Genomic DNA, 25,808 nt, shown 5'->3' on the forward strand with positions numbered 1-25,808 from the left:
GTTGGCTTCAGCCTTTAGGTTGTAGTTATGCAGTTCCTGCCTCATCCTAGCTTGTAGACAACCCATTCATTTTCCTTTATCCTGGCTTGTAGACAACCCCATTTATTTTCTTAGGGGTTTTGCCCCAGCTTTTGCCATACCTGTAAGCTTTATTGACATGAGGCGGGCTCTGTCGTTTAGGCGTTCTTGGGTCGAGCCTTGTTTGCATCACTGGTGCTTGCTCGTTTCTTCTGGTTCCACGCTGCATTTATGTGGCTCTGTTTTCTGTATCTGGTTTGTGATTGAGCTACTGTCCTGTTCCAGGGGAAACTCAGATGTTTTGTCTTCGGAGTCAGGTGTTGCAGCTATGTTGCCTGCAGTGTGGGTTTCAGAGACTAAGCAAGAGGCTCATTTCACTCCTTCTGGTGATTGCAAGCTTCAAATACCGTCAAGACTTCTTCCCTAAGCTGTCTGAGCCAAAGGTCAAAGCCAGTTTTTCATCAGACCACAAATAAAGAAGACCTTGGAGTGCAACTTATTTCCCAAGAAGCTCACTAGGAAAGAGAAAGCAGCTTGAAATAGCTTTGCCACAGTGGTTCAGAGGTTTCCTGAGCAATCACAAGGCCAAAAACTACATGAGAATTAGGTGAAGAATTATTCCACAATGTGCTGCAGGAGTCTCTCAAAGTCCTTATACTTGATGCTCATCTTGACAATTTCAAGAACATTAGAGCATGCTGGTTGAGGACTGGGCCGCGGGGACGTTGAGCCCCAAAATCATCACAAGGTAACAGCAAGGTATGCTCAGAGGAGAAAGACAAGCACTTCCACAAGGATATACTAGACTGTGAACACTGCTCTAAAGACTGAGAGAATGATGGAAGACTACATTTGAAGACTGATTCATGAAAATGATTTACAGTATAACAGTAAATCTCTAAATCTGTGGTCATTTTTTAATACAGTACTGTAACTAGTATAAATACATGCTAATTTTGATTCCTGTTTTTTTCTGACTGGACAAAAAGATGCAAATTCGCCCATTTTCTCATTGGAAATGGGTAAATTTTAAAACATCAGTTTTTAAGTCTCAAAGGCAAAGTTCGAGGAGAATAATAGCCCTTTTCTATACATCTAAGGCATATGAAATTATAAAATAACACTACACATGAACAAAAGTTTGTTATATTGTGTAATCTTCATCTCATTCCACTTCATATCAGATTTACATGAACCTACTCTATCAAACTTTTTCCTCCTAAGAAAAAAAAAAAAAAACTCATTCATTACAATTATACAAGTCTGTCGTCGTTTCCTGGGTCATGAGGAAGTGCGTGCCCAAAAACCTAGGTCGATACTGCCCACCATGGGTAACAACTTGCGAACTTGTTTGCCAAGTCCATCCTTCATAAGAGAGAGATATTTACATTTGTGATTATTGGTGCCATGACCACATACATGGTTAGGTTAGGCCATGCGTTTCTGCCCAAAACGCTTTGCGTAAAAATGGCTTTAGGCATTGTATGTACTAGCTCTATCTATAAATCCATCAATGTTTGTATCACCCCTTGTATGCAAGTACTTTACCTAAATAAACATTTGAATTTTTTTAATTTTTTTTTATACACTCCCCGACCTAACTGCCGGACCTCAATCATTCGTTTATTCCATCTATTCGTTTGTGATCCGACCAGTGACCACCTATGTAGTTCCGCGGCCGGCCACCACTGTAGCCGGTGGCACCGCGGTTTGTTTTTGTTTACCCACGGCAGACAAAACTCCCCCTTTCTCTCTCACTTGAGGTAATTTTGGGACTTTTAGTGTCCCCGCGGCCTGGTCCTCGACCAGGCCTCCACCCCCAGGAAGCAGCCCGTGACAGCTGACTAACACCCAGGTACCTATTTTACTGCTAGGTAACAGGGGCATAGGGTGAAAGAAACTCTGCCCGTTGTTTCTCGCCGGCGCCCGGGATCGATCCCAGGACCACAGGATCACAAGTACGCTGTACGCTCAGCCGACTGGCTCACTGTTTTATATCAGTGCATATTTTTTGCATCCTGGTACTAGTGTGTCTGGAAATGCAGGAAATATGTTGTTTAGGGCTTCAAGTAGCAGTGAAGTCAAGAGAAAATATATTGTGATCTATTATCAGAACATTCAGCTTATAAAGGAACATGAATCAGGAATGTCTCCTGTGTGGTGGTGGTGGTGGTGATGCGATAGATGTGCAGAGAAATGGGTGTCCAAATTTGACATTGTGATTCTCTCTCTTCTGACCAAATTTATAATGCCAATGAAACAAGTTTGTACTGGTGTATCTTAACCTAACCAACGCAACCAAACATAACCTAACATAACCAAACCAAACCCAGCCAAACCAATGTTAACTAAACTTAAAGCTAACAAAGCAAAGCTAACCCAAGCAAACCTGACCTAACCAAAGCAAAGCAAACCTGACCTAACCAAAGCAAAGCTAACCTAACCTAACCAAAGCAAACCTAACCAGACTTAACCAAATCAAGCCAAAACTAACCAAACCCAAACTGACCAAAGCTAACCAAACTTAACCAAATCAAAACTAACCTAACCAAACTTAATCAAATCAAAGCTAACCTGACCAAAGCTAACTAAACCTAACCTAATCAAAAGCTAACCAAAGCCAACCTGACCTAACCTAACCAAAGCTAACTAAACATAACCTAACCTAACCTAATCAAACAAAAACCCAACCCTTCCCCCCTTAACACCTGTGCCTTAACCCACAGTTAACACCGCTATACTCATGTGCACATCATTCCAAGATTATAATTATTAATTATTATAATATGTAGAGAAACATGTGGACACTTGGCGAGTACCCATATTCACTGATGCTGTATTACCAGTATTCTGTGGTAGTTTGAAGTATCTAGTGAAACAACTATGCACTGTTACATACTTTTGTACATAAAGATATTATTTTTCGTGCTTGGGGGAGAATTCGACTACTTATCCAGACACGACTACAATCACAGTTGGGCCCGAGGTGTCTGGATGATAGGATGTTAATTTAAGTGTACCTCCTTTCCCAAAATACTAATACTTACACTGATGATACCCTCCCCAACTGCATTTGGCTAAGCAATGAATTAATGCAGTGCAACCTAGATTCGACGAACTACATAGGACCAACCAAAATTTGTTGTAGTGAGGGATTCATTGTAACCAGAGATGCCTTCAAGAAGCATTTATTAATAAGCTGTTTTTTAGACAAAAAAAAAATACTTTATGCTTATTCCTTTTTCCTACTGTTTTATTCATCTACAAAAAAAATAAAACTTGACTGTATGCATAATAAATGTTACCTTTCATACCCAAATATTTCCCACACTGTAGGATAATGTCACGAAGTGAAATTTAGAATTCAACCTATCATATGATGGACAACTTTCCCACAGATCTCTGAACTCTTGCCCTGCTTCCTAAGCAAATCCACACATTCCATGCTTTGGCAAATCTCCAAATAATTGTTTGGGAATGAATTTGCACAAATCTGGCCTGAAATGTATGCATTGCAACAGGAGATTTGCAGCAACGAGATATGTCAAATTAATGTTGCACTGTACAGTATGGCCAACTCATATTATTGGTTCCACCTTTGTATTCATATTTCTATTTCAAGTACAGTACTTGAATACATAATTTCTTAAATAACCCAACCCATACATGAAAAGAAAGGGATGTGATATTTTGGCCCATAATAGACAGGCTGAAACACCATCACATTCCTTTCTGTTCATGTCTGTGGGTTGGGTTATCTATTTTCAGCCATGTTATTGTGCCATTGTCTTATCAGGTCATTTTCAAATACATCTAAATTAGAACAACAAAAGATGCAGATATGAAATGTTCATTAGTGTATCTTTGTAATTTCCCTCCTTTAAAGCTAGAATTCTAACATTAAAACTACAATTCTGTTTATTGTGGAACCGTTTAATTTGAAACTACATTATTACATACCGATACTCACCAATTCTATGATAAAGTTTTAACAATCAGTGCAAAAGACCACATTAAAATTTAATTCCCTATACTTAATATGTAATCACCTAATTTTATGTTTTTTGTAAAAGTACATTTTAAACTAATGTTCTGATGCTTCAATGTAAGCATAGTTAATGTTGCTACATTTATTATACTGTATAATATCTATACTCATGTCCTGGAGGAACATGTTATGTGTATGTGTTTCATATGCATGCATGAATATGCGTGTGTGCTCAAAGTGTGTGTGTGTTTACACTGTGTTACATCATTCAATATTATGTTAAAACTATATAACCCTTTCTTGGGAGTGGCATTGTGCCGCAAGAACACTGCAGAGGCTTTAGTCACAAAGATTTGTATTACTTTTGAAGGGTATTCTTATTACTAGCTTGGAGTCTCAACACAATGGTTTTATCAAGAGGTGGTCAGTGGCAAAGGGATTTGGGAATCTATTTTTCCCAAAGTTCTTAGAAATAATAAATCACAATAGGCAAATACACATTAAAATCCAGGAATGCAACCACGGGTAATAGCTAGTGTCTCATATTTATATACTGGAATTTTGTTTCAGGTTTTGGGGACCTGAGAACGTACTTAATCAGTCTACAAATCATATTTTGTTTCATTAACGTAAAAAAAAAAAGTGACTAATATAAAACACGAACATGTTGCATTAAAAATACTGGATTATTTTATCAGTACTGTATTCACAAGATTGCTGGCCCCATCACCAAAAATGTCTCAATAGCTATGACAACAGTGTTTTCAGACTTCTTGTACGCTATACGCTATATATAGCACTTGGACCCCACAACAGTAAGCAGTGTAACGTTTAATTTGGTTAATACTTTGGCATATGTCTTCTAAACCAAATTATTTCCAATTTCATCACCCCATCTCTTATATTCAGAATATATTGCAAAATTTGAAACACTGGGCAAAGCCATTTGATTTCCAGTGGGGGGAAAAAATGCCAGATTCTCAGCAATCTTTTCACACAGCAAAATATTAAAATACTCATCCAATTGACCAAGTTGAAAACTATCCTTAAAACAAATTTCTACATTTAAGTTTCGCATACCGATAAAAATTCTCCATAAACTTGAATCAAGACATGATGTACAGTGAAAACCCCCACCAAACTGAATCAATATCAGACAAAAATTTGTTTCAGAGGGGCTATCAGATTCAAATGTATTATCTATATCTAGAAAATAGAATGTTTCTTTGTTAGGCTGTCTGTCCAAGGCTGGAGGCCAGACTCTTGGGTCTAGCCTCACCCAACATTGCAGGATGACACATGGGTAGTAGGAGACTGTCATAGGTGGGTCGGGGGTCGGTCCCATTACCCTCTTTTAAGGAGGATCGGCTCCTAATGTGACTCCCAGCGACTCCTATGAAGTCTGAAATTGTGGTTTTGTTTTCCATAAAGTTTTTTGGCAGTTTTTCAACTAATCATAATAGAAGGGGGGAGGGGGGGCAGGGGGAGAGAGGGGAGAAAAGAGGGGAGAGGCAGACCCAAAAAATATACATCTTCTAAATTCTAAATTACAGCATTAAAGATCTAATAACAATATTTTAAATGAAAACTATTAAGTCATCCTGTAATGAGATAAGTGCAAATTGACTTTTGCTTCATTTTCAATGGACCCAATTACAAAAGTTTTACAGTGAGCCGATTTCAATTTAATGAATATTAAATTACATTTTATCCATTACCCTACAAATTTTTGTTAGTCTAGAGCTTCAGTGGGATTTGGAACACTTTCAGCTTCATGGTCAAAGTAACCATAACTTCCCTTAACACATATGTCAAACCCAAATTTTATCATCAGTTTACTATATACTTAGATACATGTACATTATGACTGTCCTTAACTAGTATTTTATTAAACTAAAGTCACTGATGTGGCAAAAAAAAAAGTGTTGAATGTAATGAAATACCAATTCCTAGGCGAGCCCCAGTAACTCCCTGAAGCTACTATTTCTGATAGTGTGTCATATTACAAGGTCCCATCAGTCACAGAGTTCTATGACCTACTGGGAACCAGACCTAGAACCTGGCCCCCCCCCCTTACAAAAGGCACAGGGAGCAGTGGCATATATATATCAAGTTATTCATGTATACCACCAACAAGGAAGGCACCCAGAAAGTCAGCAAAACAAAACTAACTGCTATTGGGTTTAAAGCAGACTACAGCGTCAAGAAACAGCTACAGAACTCTCCCAATAATGTAGAGACGTCCGGCTGAAAAGGCGAGCTAAGATCAAACAAGGCCACCACGGCCCATGCACCCCAACAGGAAAATAAAGCCGCCCAAACTTAAGGCAACCAAATACCCCATGCTCAAACAATAGCCTAGGGCAGGGTAGCTAGGATAGCCAAGAAGATAGCAAGCCTTTGAACCCCATGGGCATGAAGAAAGACCGCAGGCTGGCAATGAAGAAATACTACAAATGACCCAAGAAGAAAAAGTCTTGGTACAGGGAACCCAAGAAACAGAATCAACCCACAGGGCAGCCAATGAAGCAGAACCAGTGACAAAGTGCACAGTGCAAGCCCCCCACCTGACAACAGATAAAATACCCCTAGCCACATTAACGAACCCCATCAATGCAAGGACCCCTCAGGTGGCCAATTGACCCAATAAGAACATGTCCAACTGGGCAAGTGCCAAAGATACCGAGCCTGAAAAGAACACGAGGCACAGCAACCCGGGAACGAGAAACAAGCAACATAAAACAACCAAGAAATAAACTGATCTGAAGGAGACACCAAAACGAACTGGAAAAAGAAAAATGTGGGCCAGAGACCAAGCAAGCCCAGGCAGCACAGCACAGGGGGCCTGATAGCTGAGTGGACAGAACTCTGTACTCGTAATCCTTGGGTCCGGGTTCGATCCCAGGTGATGGCAGAAACAAATGAGGCAGAGTTTCTTTTGCCCTGATGTCCCTAGCAGTAAATAGGTACCCGGGAGTTAGACAGCTGTTATGGGCTGCTTCCTGAAGGGGAGGGGGGGGGAGGGGATGTATGAAGAAAAGAAAAGAAAAACATTGATTGATTGACAGTCGAGAGGCAGATCGAATGTGCAGAGCTCACAAGCACAACTAGGTGAATACAGGCCAGAGATGAAACAACACCCGAAACAGCATGCAAAACAGAACTGAGAAAGCATCAACTGAACACAAGCTGCAGCGGCTCTGCCAGCATTGCACAATATGAGGCGTCAGCATACAGTACGAGATGACAACCAAAAGAAGTCAGGACAGAAAAGAAGGAAGATCCGCACAGAAAACGACAGCAAGAAGGGAAAGAGAGAGGCGAACAAATGCCACTCCCCACACAGCAGCCCTAAGGAAAACGCACTTGGGACACCAACAAGGCCACCAAATTGCCCGAAGAAAGTGATACACATGCATCAAAAGACCAGACATGTAGAGTGGATAAAGACGAACCAGTGAAGCATGTCACCAGTCTGAACTTCTAAGGTAGAGCTGCAGAAAAAACAACCAGGTTCGGACACCAAGCAAGCAGCACCATAACCAAAGCTGGGGCAGCCACCGAGAAACAGAGGGGACACCATCCCAATTGAGACCCAAAATGCGCCAGGACAAAGAGCAACAGTCGGACTGAAGGGAAGAGACAAACAAACCATCACCTCAACCAGTCCAGCCAAGTCACCATTGCAAGGACCCCACCATCAGAAACAGCGCTGCAGAAGAGAGGTGATGAGCCAACGCGAAGAGGTCCTCACCTGGCCCCCCGAACATCCAACAAGCCATAGGATGCAGCATTCGACGGCCCACTCCAAGGAGACAGGCTGGAACTGGGATTGAAACATGGTCGGCACATAATAAGCTCGAGCATCAACAGGAGGGCTAATAAGGAAAATAACAGGACAGGAACATACCCCATATGACTGAAGAGTCGAAGGTGTTACCGACTCAACGGGTAGCATGCAAGGGGCAGGCGGAATACACATCGCCTTGTGGCACAGACAATGAACAACCCTCATCTTGCAAGAACGGGTACAAGGTCGGAGGTGCCTCACAGGCGCCCTAACCAGTGGGGAATTACCAGGCCACCCAGACACTGGGACATTATGCCAATACTCTTAAAAATGCTATGTAAATTAATCCAGCCTAGCTAAGGCAGCTGGGAAAACCTACCTCAGTGTGCTGAAGTACAGCACACAAATAACCAGTGTGCCCCACCAGCCAAGATGCTCCAACCTGGGAAAAGACCCAAGTCGGCCAAAGATGCCCGACCTACCCCAAGGTGAGAAAGAGGAGGACCTCTAAAGAAAGATTGCCCAAACACTCCATGGAAGATGGGCCCCCTGGAGTGCACTCCCTAGTGCAGTGCAAGGGCAGCACTAGGGAGTGCACAGGGAAGAAAACCCTGAGCACATGGAGCTCGGAGCACTCTAAACTCCTGGCCCATACAACACAAAGGTGTAAAGAATTAGCAATAAGGTAAAACACACAAATAAAAAAGCACATTGGGGGCAGAGCGACAAATAGGGTACACATCAGAAGAGAACTAACAGTGTAGCAGCTGGCTACATCCCTCCTCCCCACAAATGAAGGGGGTTAGGTAGGGAGAACGAGCTGGCACTAGTTTCATGAAATTTAGATCGTTTGTATACATTATTCTGAGAGTTCTATAGCCACTTCCTAAGGCTGTGATCTCCTGTAAAGCCAGCAGCTTTTTTTTTTTTTAGTCGACTGTCTGGGTGCTTTCCTCAGTGGTGGCATACATGAATAACTTAAAAATAAATGCCACTGCTCTCAGCACCTTTTGTGAGGGGGGCCAGGCTCTGGTCCTCAGTAGGCCATAGAACCCCATTACTGATGTGTCCTTGTAGCATGATACTACATAAGAGTAGCTTCAAGAAGCTACAAGGGGTTCCCCCCCGAAAGTGTAAATAACGTCAATTTGCAAATTATAAGAAGTTGACCAGTATGTCATCTTTAATGATTTCTAAGATAGCCAATTGTCTAGCTCTTTATTGTAGAGAGAGAGAGATTGTTATTCAACAGCAGTATGTCTGATACCGAGGAGTACGCAGGAGCTTGTGAAGTTTATTGGGTAACATTAGGCATGAACTGCTCAACTAACTGTATGCAATACCGGTACTTTTAAAAATTCACATCAGCTACTGAAACTAATGCTGTTGGTTTAGTTATGAGAAGACAAATTTATAGAGAATGGGCAATTGGGACCAAGAAATGCACTCTTTGGCTGAATTGAAAGAGATCTTGTTGTATGAGTATTTTATCATGAGCTCTCGGATACAGAGAATAAATTATGACTGGCTGAATTGTCCAGTTTAGAGGGGATTCACTGAAAATACATGGGCCATGGACTTGAACTAGAGGTGTTCATCTCAAAATAATATGAATGCTCGAGAATAATGTTGACTTTGGTATCCGGGTTTATACAATGTATTGCTTAAATTTATAGCATGGTAATTTCAACAAAAATTAACACGTGACCACCTAATTTGCTCATGCACAACGTTAAAAGTAATGTAACAGACTAGCAGTTTAATTTCAGAAAGTTACAATACATGGAAATATGAACGAATTAGTATAAAAACGTGCTGTACTCAGTACTCATGATGAAAAAAAAAATAAAAAATAAAAATCTTGAGGAAAAACATGTATAATAAATATCATGATAAAATATGTATATTTATGATCACCATAATACCACATGAACATCTACGGTATGTATATAAGAAATATTCAAATTTTCAGCTAAACCATTGATAAATGAAAATGAATGAATTGGGTTATACAAATATGTACTCCACTTAGTCCTAATAATTCAAAGGTGAAGAACATGACATTTTATGACCAACCTATTGCCTGTGTAAAATATACAGTACATGTCAAATCCAAAATTTAAAAATCAGCCTATTTACAAATGTCTCGAGTTGATGACCAAAATCCCACAACAGAAAATGAAGAAACTATGACATTTAGGTCCGTCCTGGACCATTATGAAGTCGTGCGACAGACTGAAATGTCGTCATTTCCTTCATTATCTGATGTGTGCTTTGGTCATCACATCTTTAGCCACATTATTGACATATCATCTGCAATGTCTAATGGTGACTGCATTAAGTATCCTCATTTAGTATGAGCAAAATAACATGACACAGTGGTGGATAAGGGCATATCAGCATGTTCCCTCTAAATAATAAATAATAAAACTTCAACTAAATGTCTTAAATAAGAAAATAGATGTGTCTAATGAAAACTTAGGCATGTAAAGTGTGAGTGAGAAGAGAAATAAGCAACAAAGTCTAGAAGTGGGTTAGTGCACGCCATAGGATGACATGAAGTTAGCAGTCAAGATGAGCTTTCAAAATCAACAAGAAGATGAGAATTTAATGAAAAAATCAACAACGTATGTAAACAATTAATATGAAATGACGATTAATAATACAAATTTAAGTCAGCTTACTCATTTCTACTTATTTTCAATTTACCATTTTATTAATTCAGTATTTAGCTTAATACATGCATTCACCTTGTGGAAGTGAAAACTTTCCTTACCTCTGCATTTTATTTGGGACAACAATCTCCACATCATTGGGTCTGTTAGGATCAAGTGGATCAATTGGTTCTGAGTAGCCACCGTATCCAGGAACTGGTGGAGGCCGACCATCGATGACTGCAGGATTGGGGCGCTGATACACGTCGTCATATCGCTGGTAGTAGCCTCGGTAATAATCGTCAATCATTTCGTCGTAGTGTCCCCGACTTCGATTATCACGTTCACGATCTCTACTGGCCCCACGACTGCTGCGTCTATAAAAAAAAAAAAAATTTTTATGTAGAGAAATTTTATGTATACTGTACTTTCATGCTTGAGTTCTGCTGATATAAAATTTGTATGTGCATGTGACTTGTGGTTTAGACAGGTATATCGAGAGATCAGGGATCTCTCTCAATATTGGCACTGTTCAAATTGAAATTAGCGTTCCCGCAGGGATGCTAAGCCCCAAAACCAACTCAAGGTCTTATCATATTTTTATCATACAAGTATTTGTTTTTCAGTGGTATTAACATGCACTAGTGGAATATATGCACACTGTGACGATAATCTCCTTCAAGAGATTGAGCCTGCTCTTCCCTCCACAATTACGTCGTTGTGGTTATATAAAACGACTATGGAAGACATGTCCAACAACGACAACAACACCAGCAAGGCTTGCCAGGGTGAGCAAAAACGTATGCAGCCAGCCACCTGTTCGAACCCAAACCACCAAACTACATGTTGATCGCTGCCGGCTCCGCTGATTGGTCGCCGGTCTGGCTGCACCTGCACTCGCCCCCCCATACTACTTGATGTCTGGGGTCGCCCCAACCTCGGACTTCAGAATGTTCAGTGCTCTCGTTGTCACCACTCCTCCCAGCTAGACTCTAGCGTGTACTGAGAGAAGTGGTGGCTTTAAGCCAATATTCCAGCACCTCCCATTTTACTTTGTATTGCACTTCTTGTTATTTTGCCTTAACGTAACTTTTCATTGTGTCATCTAATTATTCTTATTATTTTGATTGATTTTATTATAAGAATTTGTTTGTGCATTTTATTCATGTTTTGATTTAATTAACGTAATTAAAATTTCATTGTTAAAGTTTACTTGTGTTTTGTGTGTCTTCTCCTTACCTTACCACAGACGAAGTTCCAGTTTTTTCTATTTTTTTTTTATAACTATGTGACGAGGCCATACCCCTAGCCTTAAACAGCCGAACACCAACGCGTTACCGTCACAAGTTATATGGGGGCCTGTCCTAGGAGCTTCACTCGGGTACTGGTGCCAAGTGGTAATTTATGGTAAGCGTATTTAACTTTGTTAACGTAGCTTTACTATTTTTCATTCAATTTCATTTTTTATAAGGTGCGGTGTATTGTGCATTACGAGAGTAACATATAGTGAAGGTGAGACAACTTTGGATTACGTGGTGACTGTAGGCCGCAGTCATACTCTTAATTGGTCATCTCTCCCTCCTTGTTATTACTCGTGTTTACCATCTATGTCCCTTGAATATTTCTCATTCTGACAGATCATCATATTGGTACCCTGGTACTGTGGTCTGCCCCGGGTCAAGAGTACCCAATCTTCTGCAATCTGACTGTAGGAGGACAAAGAGGGCCATAGTTCCTCTAGCTCGAACTTTAGTTGCTGAATTGGGACCTCAGCAGCAGTTCTCGTCACCAGTTGACACCTCGCACCCCTACACGTCAGTCAGAGATGATGATACATACAACGGTAGGGAATTAGCTTATTTTTTCAGAGCACAAAAGTTCGCTAATTCTGTAAGTATCATATTAAATTCAGTGGGAAAAACTTGCTTTATGTCCTATAGAGACTTGGCAAGGTATGCCTACATCCTTGGACTACCAATTTTACTTTTGAAGCATTTAACTGTTTCATTTGTTTTCGAAACTTTGTTTCATTTGTTAGTAGGATTTTCTTGCCCTTATTCTCTTACATGAGTACCGGGTACAAGATTTCCTGCGCCCTTGATTTAATTTAATCATTTAATATCTTTCACTTAACGTTAATTGTTAAAGATCACACAGGATAGGTACCAGTTGCCACGTTGTCCTGTTTCTGACATTTCACTATTGAATATTCGTGTACCTTTATTTGCTAATTTCACAATGTTTCGTCTCCAAACTTTCCGTGCAAATCCAGCAGGTGAAATAGGAACTTTAAGTCGTGCCAAGAGGACTGAATTACAAACTCTTGCACATGAGTATCAACTAGAAGTTCCCTACCAAGCCAACAAAAATGACCTACACAACCTGTTGCTGGATTACTATTTAGAGCAAGGTAAGATAGACTCTGAAACTCATGAAACTTACTATATTGCAGAGAAAACTGACTTGGCAACGATGAAACTTAAACTAGAGCTGGCTAAGATTGAACGTGAGCAGCAAAGGGAAGCCCTCGAACAACAAGAACGAGCTGCTGCCATACGAAGAGAAGAACAAGAACGCGAAGCTGCTTTGAGGAGAGACGAACAAGAACGCGAAGCTGCTTTGAGGAGAGAAGAACACGAACGCGAGGTCGCATTACTCCGTGAACGTGAACGAGTACAGCTTGAAACCAAACAACGCGAGTTGGAAATACAACGCGAACATGACAAGCAACAAGCGACTCTGGCTCTAGAGTGTCGTCAACGCGAAATCTCCTTGGAAACTTCACACTTCACTCAACGCCAGCAAGCTACTGCCAATCTTCCCGTCAGTTTTAATATATCACATGCAAGTAAGTTAATGCCATCCTTTGTAGAAGCAGAAGTTGATGTGTTTTTCACCACCTTTGAAACCCTTGCTAATCAACTCAGTTGGCCTGTCGACCAATGGGCCACACTTCTCAGAGTCCATCTTACAGGTAGAGCTGCAGTCACACTCAGTACTTTGGCGTCTGAGAATGACTACTACACTCTGAAACAAGCAGTGTTGGACGCCTACCTACTTTCCACTGAAAGTTATAGAAGGAAATTCCGTGACCACCTGAAGGCAAGTACCACTACCTTCCTCGAGTTTGCTAACACGAAACGGAGGTATTTCATGAAATGGCTGGAAGCAGCACATGTCTCTACTTTTACAGAACTCGTCAACCTGATGCTTGTTGAAGAATTCTTGAGACGTGTGCCACCTCCTGTCCGCCTCTACTTAGCAGATAAAGAAGAAACCGACTACCTGAAGTGTGCTAAGTCGGCTGACACTTACAGCCTCATCCACCGGCTGACACCCGAACCATCCTCCAGTAAGAAGTCGTGGTACAGTTACGAGAAGGTGAGCCCCGATCAAGCTGGTTCACAACTGTACTGCAAGTATTGTAGACTCTATGGACATACCATAGACAAGTGTGGTAAGTCTCAATACAAGGGAACCACTGACCAACAAAGACCCAAACCAACTCCTCCTAAGTCCGGTAAGCCTGTGATGAATGTTGGTGTTGATGTTAATGATCTTTCTCTTTTCAGTAACCACCTGTATACTGGAACTGTCTCTGCCAACGGTTCAAATCCGGAGGGACGTTTCAAATTGAAGATCTTGAGGGACACAGCGGCTCTACAATCGATCATCTTGAAGTCGGCTGTGCCCAACATCGTCTACACCGGGGAAACAGTCTTCATCACTGACCTCACTGCTACCACTCCATACCCTCTCGCCAGAGTCCACCTGGATTGTCCCTACGTGAACGGGGAAGTCCAAGTCGCCGTCAGGGAAAAGCCTTTTCCCATGCCTGGAGTGCAACTTCTCCTAGGCAACGACTTGGCAGAAGACCTGCAACCGACCAACCTGATCGTCATGGACAAACCCCAGGTGTGTAACTCTGTGCCAATAAATCCTATTCTTGAGTATGTTCCAGCAGAGGTTCAAGAGAGTGATGAAGTTTCTCCTCCGGTTCTCGTGACCACCCGTGCACAAGCCGCACGTCCACAGCCAGCTGACTCTACTGCTACCGCTGTCCCTCAAGACCCTCAGAAACTACCCCCGCATCTGACCAAGTTGGAGTTCCGTAAGTTGCAGAGGGAAGATCTTACTTTAACACCATTGTTTTTCCAGGCTGAGACTCAACCCGACAGTATTCCTGGGTTCTTCCTAGAGAACGACTTGCTCTACCGCAGATATAGACCCAGTAAACTGAAGGAGGAGGACGATTGGGCCAACACCGAACAACTTGTGATTCCCACCAGCCTGCGGCCCACTATTCTACACCTGGCCCACGGAGCATTCTCCCACTACGGCTTCAACAAGACTTACCATGGAATTCGTCAAGACTACTACTGGCCAGGTATGGTAAATAACGTCAAACAGTACGTAAAACAGTGTCATACATGTCAGATGGCAGGCAAACCGAACGTCTCCATTCCCAGAGCACCACTGATTCCCATACAGGTGCCTGCGGAACCTTTCCACAGACTCATAATAGACTGTGTTGGTCCTTTACCTCGGACCAGTTCAGGTAACGCCTACATCCTAACCATCCTGTGTCCTACCACCAGATTTCCCATAGCAGTTCCAGTGAAGAACATCACGGCTGCTACGGTTATCAAACATCTATTGAAGATCTTCACTCAATACGGATTTCCCAGGGAGATTCAAAGTGACTGTGGCACCAACTTCACCAGTGATCTCTTCAAAAGGACACTGGAGGAGTTCAACATCAAACAGGTATTGTCCAGCCCCTATCATCCTGCTTCACAGGGTTCTCTTGAACGTAGTCATCAGACCATCAAAGCACTCTTGAAAAAGTTTTGTAGTGAAACCTCGAAGGATTGGGATAAGCAGATTGACCTTATAATGTGTATTTTCAGAAGTCTCCCCAATGAGTCCCTAGGAGTATCTCCTTATGAGATGCTCTACGGCCGTAAGTGCCGTACTCCCCTTAAGGCTTTCAAAGACTCTCTCAGAGATGCCACCTTCAGTGAGCATCAGAATGTGCCCCAGTTTCTTCAAAACCTTCAGCACATTCTAGAGAGAGTCCACCGCTTTGCCCATGATAATCTATTGAAAGCCCAGGTGAGAATGAAGACTCATTACGACCAGACCAGCAAAGTAAGAAAATTCAAGCCGGGAGACTTCGTCCTTGCCTATTTCCCTATCCCAGGTTCACCTTTACAAAACAAATTTTCAGGACCCTACTGCGTCAAAGAGTGCAGAAGCAACAACACTTACGTCATAGAGACTCCAGATAGGCGGCGGAAGACCCAGCTGTGCCACGTCAACCTCCTGAAGCAATATAATGGTACTCCTCCCACTGTCTTGACTAACTATTCCACATTCACAGAACCCTACATCCACAGTGAGACCTTCCCAGCTTCTTCTCCCGAAAGCACTGACAAGGAGTCGGCGCTTTCTAATTCCGAAATCCTTAATGATCTTCCCAAATGCTTTCAGGATAATAATCGTGCTCCTATGCCCTCTTCTAATTCCACTCTCACCTCGTCAGATAAGCCCTTCATCCTCCATGTCGACGCCAATGGTACCGACGATGGTGGTGTCGTGATGCAGCAACGAGGCGAGAAGAATACACCTGTCAGCGACTACTGCTACAAGGAACGACGGAACAATTGGCAAGGAGCTACTCTTCCTCATCCTGAAGCTTCAGCACTTCACTCCACCCCTGAAAAGTGCTCGGTCCACCATCAACACGGACCACACCACCCTACACCTCCTGCAGCACGCCCCCTTCTCATCTCAACGTCCTCTACTATGGGCTTGCTAACTGCAGAAATTCAACCTGGAGACACGCTATACCAAGAGTCTGACAACATCTTAGCCCCTGATCTCTCCAGAGTTTATGAAGTAGAAGCGACTCCATCCATTACTCCACCACATAACGACGTACTTCTTCCAGAACCGCAGGCTTCGGGGGAGAGTTGTGACGATAATCTCCTTCAAGAGATTGAGCCTGCTCTTCCCTCCACAATTACGTCGTTGTGGTTATATAAAACGACTATGGAAGACATGTCCAACAACGACAACAACACCAGCAAGGCTTGCCAGGGTGAGCAAAAACGTATGCAGCCAGCCACCTGTTCGAACCCAAACCACCAAACTACATGTTGATCGCTGCCGGCTCCGCTGATTGGTCGCCGGTCTGGCTGCACCTGCACTCGCCCCCCCATACTACTTGATGTCTGGGGTCGCCCCAACCTCGGACTTCAGAATGTTCAGTGCTCTCGTTGTCACCACTCCTCCCAGCTAGACTCTAGCGTGTACTGAGAGAAGTGGTGGCTTTAAGCCAATATTCCAGCACCTCCCATTTTACTTTGTATTGCACTTCTTGTTATTTTGCCTTAACGTAACTTTTCATTGTGTCATCTAATTATTCTTATTATTTTGATTGATTTTATTATAAGAATTTGTTTGTGCATTTTATTCATGTTTTGATTTAATTAACGTAATTAAAATTTCATTGTTAAAGTTTACTTGTGTTTTGTGTGTCTTCTCCTTACCTTACCACAGACGAAGTTCCAGTTTTTTCTATTTTTTTTTTATAACTATGTGACGAGGCCATACCCCTAGCCTTAAACAGCCGAACACCAACGCGTTACCGTCACAACACACTATACATATATTTACAGGACCAGAGCTACACTCATTGTGTTCCAGTTTCCCTATAGTGTTATATACATTTTGAAGATTATGGTGGGTATATCATACACTACCCTCTCATTTAAATTACTCCAGTAATCTACCATTCTGTTTAAAAATGCAAATCTACACACATTTTTCAGCACCCATGTTTTAATCAATGAATCAATTATTTAATTTCAATGTTGCTCTTAAAGGAGCCTTTTCTAGTGCATTGTAAAAGAGTCCTATTACTTTGAAGAACACCATTTTTGAGCCAAGAAATGAACAGGCAAGTTTTGCATTTATAAGTGTTTGAAGTGTTTTCCACCAATCGAGGGGAGAGAACGTGTCAAGGTATTCACATCGATGCATGTCACTCCATATAAAATTAGTGCCACATTCTTATTCCTTCAGAGAACACATTGACAATTATTTAAAGTTATGTAGTTTACTTGCTATTTAAGTCTAAGTCATTATAAATACTTAGTCCAAATCCATTTGGAAGGTCGATGATATATTTTGTGGGTTGTTGTAATTTACATATATTCATTGCTTATGTATACTGTGCAACATTGATAAATGTATTTCTATGTTATTTTATAAACCTGGGATAATTCACACAATTATAAATGATATTAAAATTTCTAAGTACAGTAGTTGCTTCTAATTATTTAAGATGAAAATAGATTAATTTTAACACAACACATGATTTAGTGTAATATATGAATGTGGATGTGTGGACACAGTTCTATATGTTGCAATATGAATGTTGTTTATTTTTGGTCAAGTTCATACCCCAATTATTAGGCATTTCTACTCACCTAATTGTACTCACCTAACTGTGCTTGCGGGGGTTGAGCATTGGCTCTTTGGTCCCGCCTCCCAACTGTCAATCAACTGGTGTACAGGTTCCTGAGCCTATTGGGTTCTATCATATCTACATTTGAAACTGTGTATGGAGTCAGCCTCCACCACATCACTTCCTAGTGCATTCCATTTATTAACTACTCTGACACTGAAAAAATTCTTTCTAATGTCTCTGTGGCTCATCTCGGTACTAAGTTTCCATCTGTGTCCACCTGTGCAAATTTCTGTTTGCTGTCCTGTGCATTCATATACTGTATATAACTTTCCCTAGACAATAAAAAAATTAGGGAATGTAGGCTGAAACTATGTTAATTGGGCAATCTCACTATAACCCACTACTATTAGTAATCTTGTCAACAGTAGGTAGAGCGGAGGGATTAGAGGGGGGTTAAGACATGGTTATTTAAAGAAAACAAGATTGTCATAAATGAATTAAAATCTAAATGAGAAATTGATGCAAGTGGACTGCCCCACGACTCTGCCCTGGGACCTCTGTTATTTAACCTCATCTTGAGGTTATCTTGAGATGATTTCGGGGCTTTAGTGTCCCCGCGGCCCGGTCCTCGACCAGGCCTCCACCCCCAGGAAGCAGCCCGTGACAGCTGACTAACACCCAGGTACCTATTTACTGCCAGGTAACAGGGGCATAGGGTGAAAGAGACTCTGCCCATTGTTTCTCGTCGGCGCCGGGATCGATCCCAGGACCACAGGATCACAAGTCCAGCGTGCTGTCCGCTCAACCGACCGGCTCCCATATATATACACACATACATACATACATATATCTATCTATCAGAAGGTCTTTTAAAATGGTAGCAGTTTAATGCCTAAAAAGTATGGTTCTCAGCTAGATAATGATAACAGTTCCCAGAAACTGTTCCCTGAAACATAATGTTGAAATTGCAAAATCTAAATGGAATAAGATAAATAGGATACTGGGATTTAGTTCTAGAAATATTATCTGTAATATATTTAATATTATTCTTCCACTGATCTTGACCCTGTTAGGCCCCACTTAGATTATGCAGTTCAGTTGTAGTCTCCATGCTAAAGAATTAATATAAATTCTCTTGAATGTGTACAGTGACTCCCAGGAATTAGAAACCTCCTAATAGAGATTGAGAAAGCTTAATTTACATAATGTAGTAAGGCAAAGATTGAAATACAGCTTGTCCTCATTCTAACAAACCTCATTCTAACTACACTCAGGCCATATTCCTAAACTTATACAAGTTTTAATCCATTTTTCCAGAAAATAACAGTATACATAAAACGTGTATAAAATTATGATAGTACAAATTTAAATAACACACACAATATTGATCATAGTTATATCATGCATAATGCAGTTTCCCATAGACTGGTACAAGGTGCTTGTGGGGCCCTAAGCCATGGCCTATTGGGTAAGCAGGCCCCTGGTACCATGTGTCCGTTTGGAATCAGGGTACCATGTGTTCGTTTTAAATCAGGGTACCATGTGTCCATTTTGAATCAGGGTACCAAGTGTCCATTTTGAATCAGGGTACCATGTGTCCATTTTGAATCAGGGTACTGTGTGTCCGTTTTGAATCGGGGTACCGTGTGTCCGTTTTGAATCAGGGTACCAAGTGTCCGTTTTGAATCAGGGTACCATGTGTCCGTTTTGAATCAGGGTACCATGTGTCCGTTTTGAATCAGGGTACCATGTGTCCGTTTTGAATCAGGGTACCATGTGTCCGTTTTGAATCAGGGTACCATGTGTCCGTTTTGAATCAGGGTACCATGTGTCCGTTTTGAATCAGGGTACCATGTGTCCGTTTTGAATCAGGGTACCATGTGTCCGTTTTGAATCAGGGTACCATGTGTCCGTTTTGAATCAGGGTACCATGTGTCCATTTTGAATAAAAGCATGACTTATAAGAGATAAACCAACTGTAAGGTTCTTCCTAGATACATAAATATACACAAATAAAAACTTACCCATAATAGTCACTATAATAGTCGTCATCGCCCCTTCCTTGCATAGGGGATTTTTCTCTACTGTTGTCATGGCGTCGTCTTGATCCAGGAACGGGACCTAGTCCCACTGTTCCACCAAATTTGGCTGGTTTTACATCTGGAAAAAAATTAAAAATATAAAGAGATGTGTTCATGACATATGGAGACTCTCACTTGGACACTATGCACTAGACTGGTGGTATTATGATGCTCCCACTGGACATTATGCACTAGACTGGTGGTATTATGATGCTCCCACTGGACACTATGCACTAGACTGGTGGTATTATGATGCTCCCACTGGACACTATGCACTAGACTGGTGGTATTATGATGCTCCCACTGGACACTATGCACTAGACTGGTGGTATTATGATGCTCCCACTGGACACTATGCACTAGACTGGTGGTACTATGATGCTCCCTACTGTGCCCTTAGATACTGGAGTATTGTTGTTCCCTTTTATATTGGGGTACTGTAGTGCCTTACCTACTCTGTGCCCCTTGATATTTGGGTATTGTAGTGCCTCACCTACAGTACCCCCTTGATACTGGGGTATTTTAGTTTGTTAATATTGAGGTATTGAAGTTCACCTTGATATTGGAGTACTGTATTGCCTTAACTACTCTGTGCCCTTTAACATTGGGGTATTGTAGTTCCCCTTGATAATAGGATATTGTAGTTCCCCCTTAATATTGGGGTACTGTATGAGCCTCACCTACTCTGTGGCCTTTGATGTAAGCTAAGTTGCCTGCATCAAGACAGGCTGTGGCTTCCTCTTCGTCTGCAAACTGTACAAACCCAAATTTATTTCTGGTGATTGACACTCCTGAAAAGAAAGATATACAAAGTAAGTAATAAAAAACGAAGCTCTCTGATAATGTAACAATGACATTATGAAACACAAGTTTTGTCCCTCGGCAGTAAGTTATTTTCTAATTGACTATGTCGCCAAAGTGTAGAAATTGGATAATATTCCCCTCAATCTTTGCTTTGACCTTTGCCTTTGGTATCTTCCCTAAATTGTCTAGTGTTAAAGCAAAGTTTTAGGGGGAATAATATAATTTTTCTATACTTTGGAGGCATAAGCAATCATCACCAGAGACAAAAACAAAAAGAAATTAAACACACTTGAAAATATTAATCATGGGTTTAAAATATCTTTATTCAAATTTTCCATATGTGGGATTGTAGCACTATGCAAGATTATTTAAACATTTGCCTTTGAATTTATGGAAAGAGCCTTTTTAATATTCTGGAGCTCTTATGTAAAACTTGCTGTAATTCTAAAGGAATCCTGTATATTCAAGTATGGCAACATACAGTATTGCACAGATGCCATAGAGAACTTTTAAAAGCATCTCTACAGGGTTATCTTGAGATGATTTCGGGGCTTTAGTGTCCCCGCTGCCTGGTCCTCGACCAGGCCTCCACCCCCAGGAAGCAGCCCGTGACAGCTGACTAACACCCAGGTACCTATTTTACTGCTAGGTAACAGGGGTATAGGGTGAAAGAAACTATGCCCATTGTTTCTCGCCGGCGCCCGGGATCGACCCCGGGACCACAGGATCACAAGTCCAGCGTGCTGTCCGCTCGGCCGACCGGCTCCCCATTTCATTTCATTTAACATACTGCAATCTGAGGTAGATAAACAAACTACATCCACTCCTAGTGAACTGAGATCCAGTGTTTAGCAGATCACCAAATATGAATTTAGTCATTCCACTTCTATTCAGCAGTTTTTTCTTAGTTATAAATGTTCAAAAATAATTGCTTTACTGTATGTAAAGATACAAAAATACAGTATGAAATGCTTTTCTATTGGTCCATTAGTTGCCTCCCCTAGCCATGACCATGGGTCCACAACTAACACACTAAATACTGGTCTACACTAAGCCCTACTGAAACAAGCACTTTCTTAAATGGCTTTTTTCCTGTAAAGGCAGGGAGACCCCTGAGAGGATACTTCAATTCACCACCTAGGGATCACATGAAACCCCTTGATATCCCCCTTCAAATGATCAATGGGACCGACAAGAAAGCCAATTATAATTCTTGACAAAAGTCCAGTATTAAATGTAGTGAAGCACCTTCTTGTGGGTCCTTTAGTACCTCCCGGTAGGGAGGTACTAAGGGAGGGAGCCGGTCGGCCGAGTGGACAGCACGCTGGACTTGTGATCCTGTGGTCCTGGTTTCGATCCCGGGCGCCGGCGAGAAACAATGGGCAGAGTTTCTTTCACCCTATGCCCCTGTTACCTAGCAGTAAATAGGTACCTGGGTGTTAGCTGTCACGGGCTGCTTCCTGGGGGGTGAAGGCCTGGTCGAGGACCGGGCCGCGGGGACACTAAAGCCCCGAAATCATCTCAAGATAACCTCCCTGAATTCCTTGTCTGGTTACCTTAAAACCTGAAGCACCTCACCAGGCCCTTGAGAGTCATGAGTGCTTACTGGTGACCATGACCAGAACCTGGCCCCTCAAAAGCTAGCAGCTAAGGAATCTGAGAAAACTAGATCAACCCACGGTAAAGGGTAAAAAACTAACAGAAAGATGGGGAGCACCAAAACATCCAATTGCATGGAAAACATTAATAACCCAGACCCAAACTATGCACACTACTTGGCCAGTTTCAACTGATAGTTACACTCGTCTACCACCAGATGGCTGCCCTCAGACCCAAGGGCTCTGACCAACTGCCCTGGGGAGCAGTTGGTCAGAGCAGTTCATCACACATGCACCACCCAAAAATTACACTTTGAAAACCCTGGAAAGGGAAGGACAAACTCAGAGCCATTGATTGGATCCACCAGAGACTACTTCACTACAAATCACAAAGAAATCGGTGTTTACCAGGGGAAAAAGGGGAGGAGCAGTCAGGAAGCAAAAAGGATTCAGTGCTGAGTCACTGGACCCATTGCCATGCAGGCTTAGTGTGGCCAGCAAACACACAAGCACTAGTCAAAGTGCCAAAACCCGCAAACCTAAATCTGCACAAAACATATTCACAAAGAAAAACAGAAATGGCTATAGATTATGGGACACCTTTAGACAGGGACACTCTGCAGGCTAGCTAAACTTGACCGTCAAGCAGACAACCTGAGACAACCAAGCTTTAGAACAAAAAATGACACTGGATTAACAAAGCATGAGCCAGGGCACAAAAAGTGCACAAGTAATGGAGCACTACCACAACCAGAGAAAGGTGGTGATGCAACCCCAGCCTAATAAACCAAAACTCAATAACCAAAGGACCCCTCCAGAACTCTGCCACCTCATTCTTAGCCATAAAGGAAGAAGGCTGCCAGTAAAGAAAACAACCCATATAACAATGTTAAAAGAACAAAACACCTACATTCAAAGGAGAGCATGATGTTCCCAACCCTACAACAGCCAAAAGCAAGACCCAACAAATACATCACCTTAAAGTAAAGATCTTGAGCAGGCAAACAAGAGGAATGAAAAACAAGGACACAATCCAGTGACCAGGAAGGCTCAGAAGAATTAGTAGATTAGGAGTGAAAAAAAAAATGAATGTGCAGTAATGATATGCCAATTTCTGGGTGAGCCAAGGTGGCTCCCTGAAGTTATACACTGGGATGGTTCCCATCTACCAGGTCACATCAACCATGAATTTCTATCAGCATACCGGAAACCAGCGCCAGAACCTTCAGAAGGTCAGCGAGTCAAAACAAACCACTCTTGGATTCAAAAGTAACCAAAGCCTCAAACCCCATCTAATAAACTGCCCAAGTATGTGTAAACAAATGACTGGATTCTCTTAAAATTAGTGAAAATGCATTCACCCCACAGAGCTTTTCTACCTTGTTACAAACAGTGAGAGCTAACAAAAACTAAGGACAAAGATCTAGGAGAAACAAAGCACAACACCCAAAGACCTAAGAGAACAGGTTCAAAAAGCAGTAACTTACAAGAGGATACTGAACCTAGACAAAAAAGAACAGTAGGAAAGATACTCAACTAGGGAATGAGAAAGAAGAACTGGGAACCAGAGCTGATTCCCTGGTTCCCAAGTCACATTGCATCCAACAAGCTGTGGCCCATAAACCTCACCAGCTTCACATTGTCACATTTAGTGGAACCCTGACTGGAGAAGAGATAAAGTGTCTCCCACTGGTCCCAGTCGAGGCATTGCATCCAACACAAATGCCTCCCTCTCAGGTAATGGAGGCACATACAGTATAAAGACAGCAGGTACAAATTAGTGTAATTTGAAAACAAACAAGTCCACCTGAGGCTATCCAAAAACCTGCCATATCCAAAGAAAAGAGACCACATCCATCTCTCTCCCTCTCCCAAAATAGGATGAAATTGATTGAATATAAATTTATATACAGTATACAGTATTAAGTTTCCAAGATCAATTTAAAAATGATGGTGGTGATGATCCGCCTGTAAGAAAAAAAACATTAAATTAAATAAAAAGCAGAATGCTTACCAACCACTTTTCCATATTGTGAAAAATGTTCTTCTAACATCTCTCTTGTCATGGAGACATTGATACGGCCAACAAAGATTCTTGCGTTAACTGTCTTTGGATCAGATGTCACATCCGATACAACTCCTTCTCTACGACTTGGAACACTGTTGCGCCCCCTGAAATTATATGAAATTAAATACAATTCACAATTAAATTTTTGCTTTAACATTACATTGCACGATGTCACAGTAAAATATACATATTTTTGTCTTTGAAATAAAATACGGAAATATTTCTGTGCTTTATTTCTTGGATACATCTTAAAATTCTTCTTTGATACATCTTCAAGTGATGGCATGGTCCTATAATGAATTTTCAGCACATTGCAAAAACCTTAAAGCCTAAATTGAATGGACAAAACTCCGAAATGCTGAGAGTGTACAACATGCAGGTCTGAATATCATGACAATTGTAATAGTCAGGAAAGATACTTCTGGGGAAGAAAAGAAGCGCACTAAGAACACTCGTGGAAGGGAATTATCAGGGGAAAAGCACCAAGCCATTACGACTATATAGCACTTGGAAGGGGGTCGGGATTAGGATGGGATGGGGTGGAAGGAATGGTGCCCCAACCACTTGGACGGTCGGGGATTGAACGCCGACCTGCATGAAGCGAGACCGTCGCTCTACCGTCCAGCCCAAGTGGACTGGAGTGAACACTCATGGAACAATTCCAACATTAAGTTTGAAGGAATATGAATTGGTGGTAAAGTAGCCATTAAAGTAACAGTAACAGGTGGAAATAATAAAAGAAGTATAGATGTAAACATGATAGGTTTTTCTGGAATGAGGAGAGTACAAGATAAATTATTAGCATATAAATCAGTGGAAGTAATAAGTGGATCAGTGCAGAGGTAGATATGTAGGACACTTGTGGGATCAAGGAAGTATTAAGAAGAAATAACTGACTAGCAGTGTAAAGTAAGGAATCTTGAAGATTATGAAGAATTTGCCAGAAAGCTTAATAAAAGTGATGATTGTATCAGTTTAAAAACACGGAGGAATGTAATCTCTAAAAATTTACAGGGAGTGGGCTGGTAAGGGATGGGGAATATGAGTGAGTGAAAACCCCAGCACTGAATGTAATGAAACTAATTTCTGGGGTGAGCACCAGTGGCTCCCTGAAGCTATTACACTGAATCAATGCCAAACTACTAGGTGCCATCAGTCGTGGCGTTCTTGGCCTACCGGGAACCACAAACCAGAACCTGGCCCCCTCAGAGAGGCTTAGGGAACTGTGGCACTATGAAAAATATTTTATTTTTGTAAATTTATTCATATCTGCTACCACCAAGGGAAGGCACCCAGAATGTCAACAAAACAAATCAGAACATTGCTTGGT

General features: G+C 41.6%; 1 protein-coding gene across 2 annotated transcripts in view; it reads right to left on the reverse strand.

Moving 5' to 3' along the window:
* The window catches only part of Neos (nuclear receptor coactivator protein neosin), a 72,604-nt gene that overhangs the window by 42,124 nt on the left and 4,672 nt on the right, over positions 1–25,808 (reverse strand). For both annotated transcript variants that reach the window (XM_045759806.2, XM_045759805.2), the window contains exons 3-6: positions 24,425–24,582; positions 20,689–20,799; positions 19,952–20,087; positions 10,573–10,827 (exon numbers count right to left, since the gene is read on the reverse strand). In XM_045759806.2, the coding sequence (XP_045615762.1) occupies positions 10,573–10,827; positions 19,952–20,087; positions 20,689–20,799; positions 24,425–24,582 (660 nt within the window). The remainder of the gene's footprint in view (positions 1–10,572; positions 10,828–19,951; positions 20,088–20,688; positions 20,800–24,424; positions 24,583–25,808) is intronic.

This window comes from Procambarus clarkii, chromosome 64 (genome assembly GCF_040958095.1).
Source record: "Procambarus clarkii isolate CNS0578487 chromosome 64, FALCON_Pclarkii_2.0, whole genome shotgun sequence".
NCBI classification, from domain to species: domain Eukaryota; kingdom Metazoa; phylum Arthropoda; class Malacostraca; order Decapoda; family Cambaridae; genus Procambarus; species Procambarus clarkii.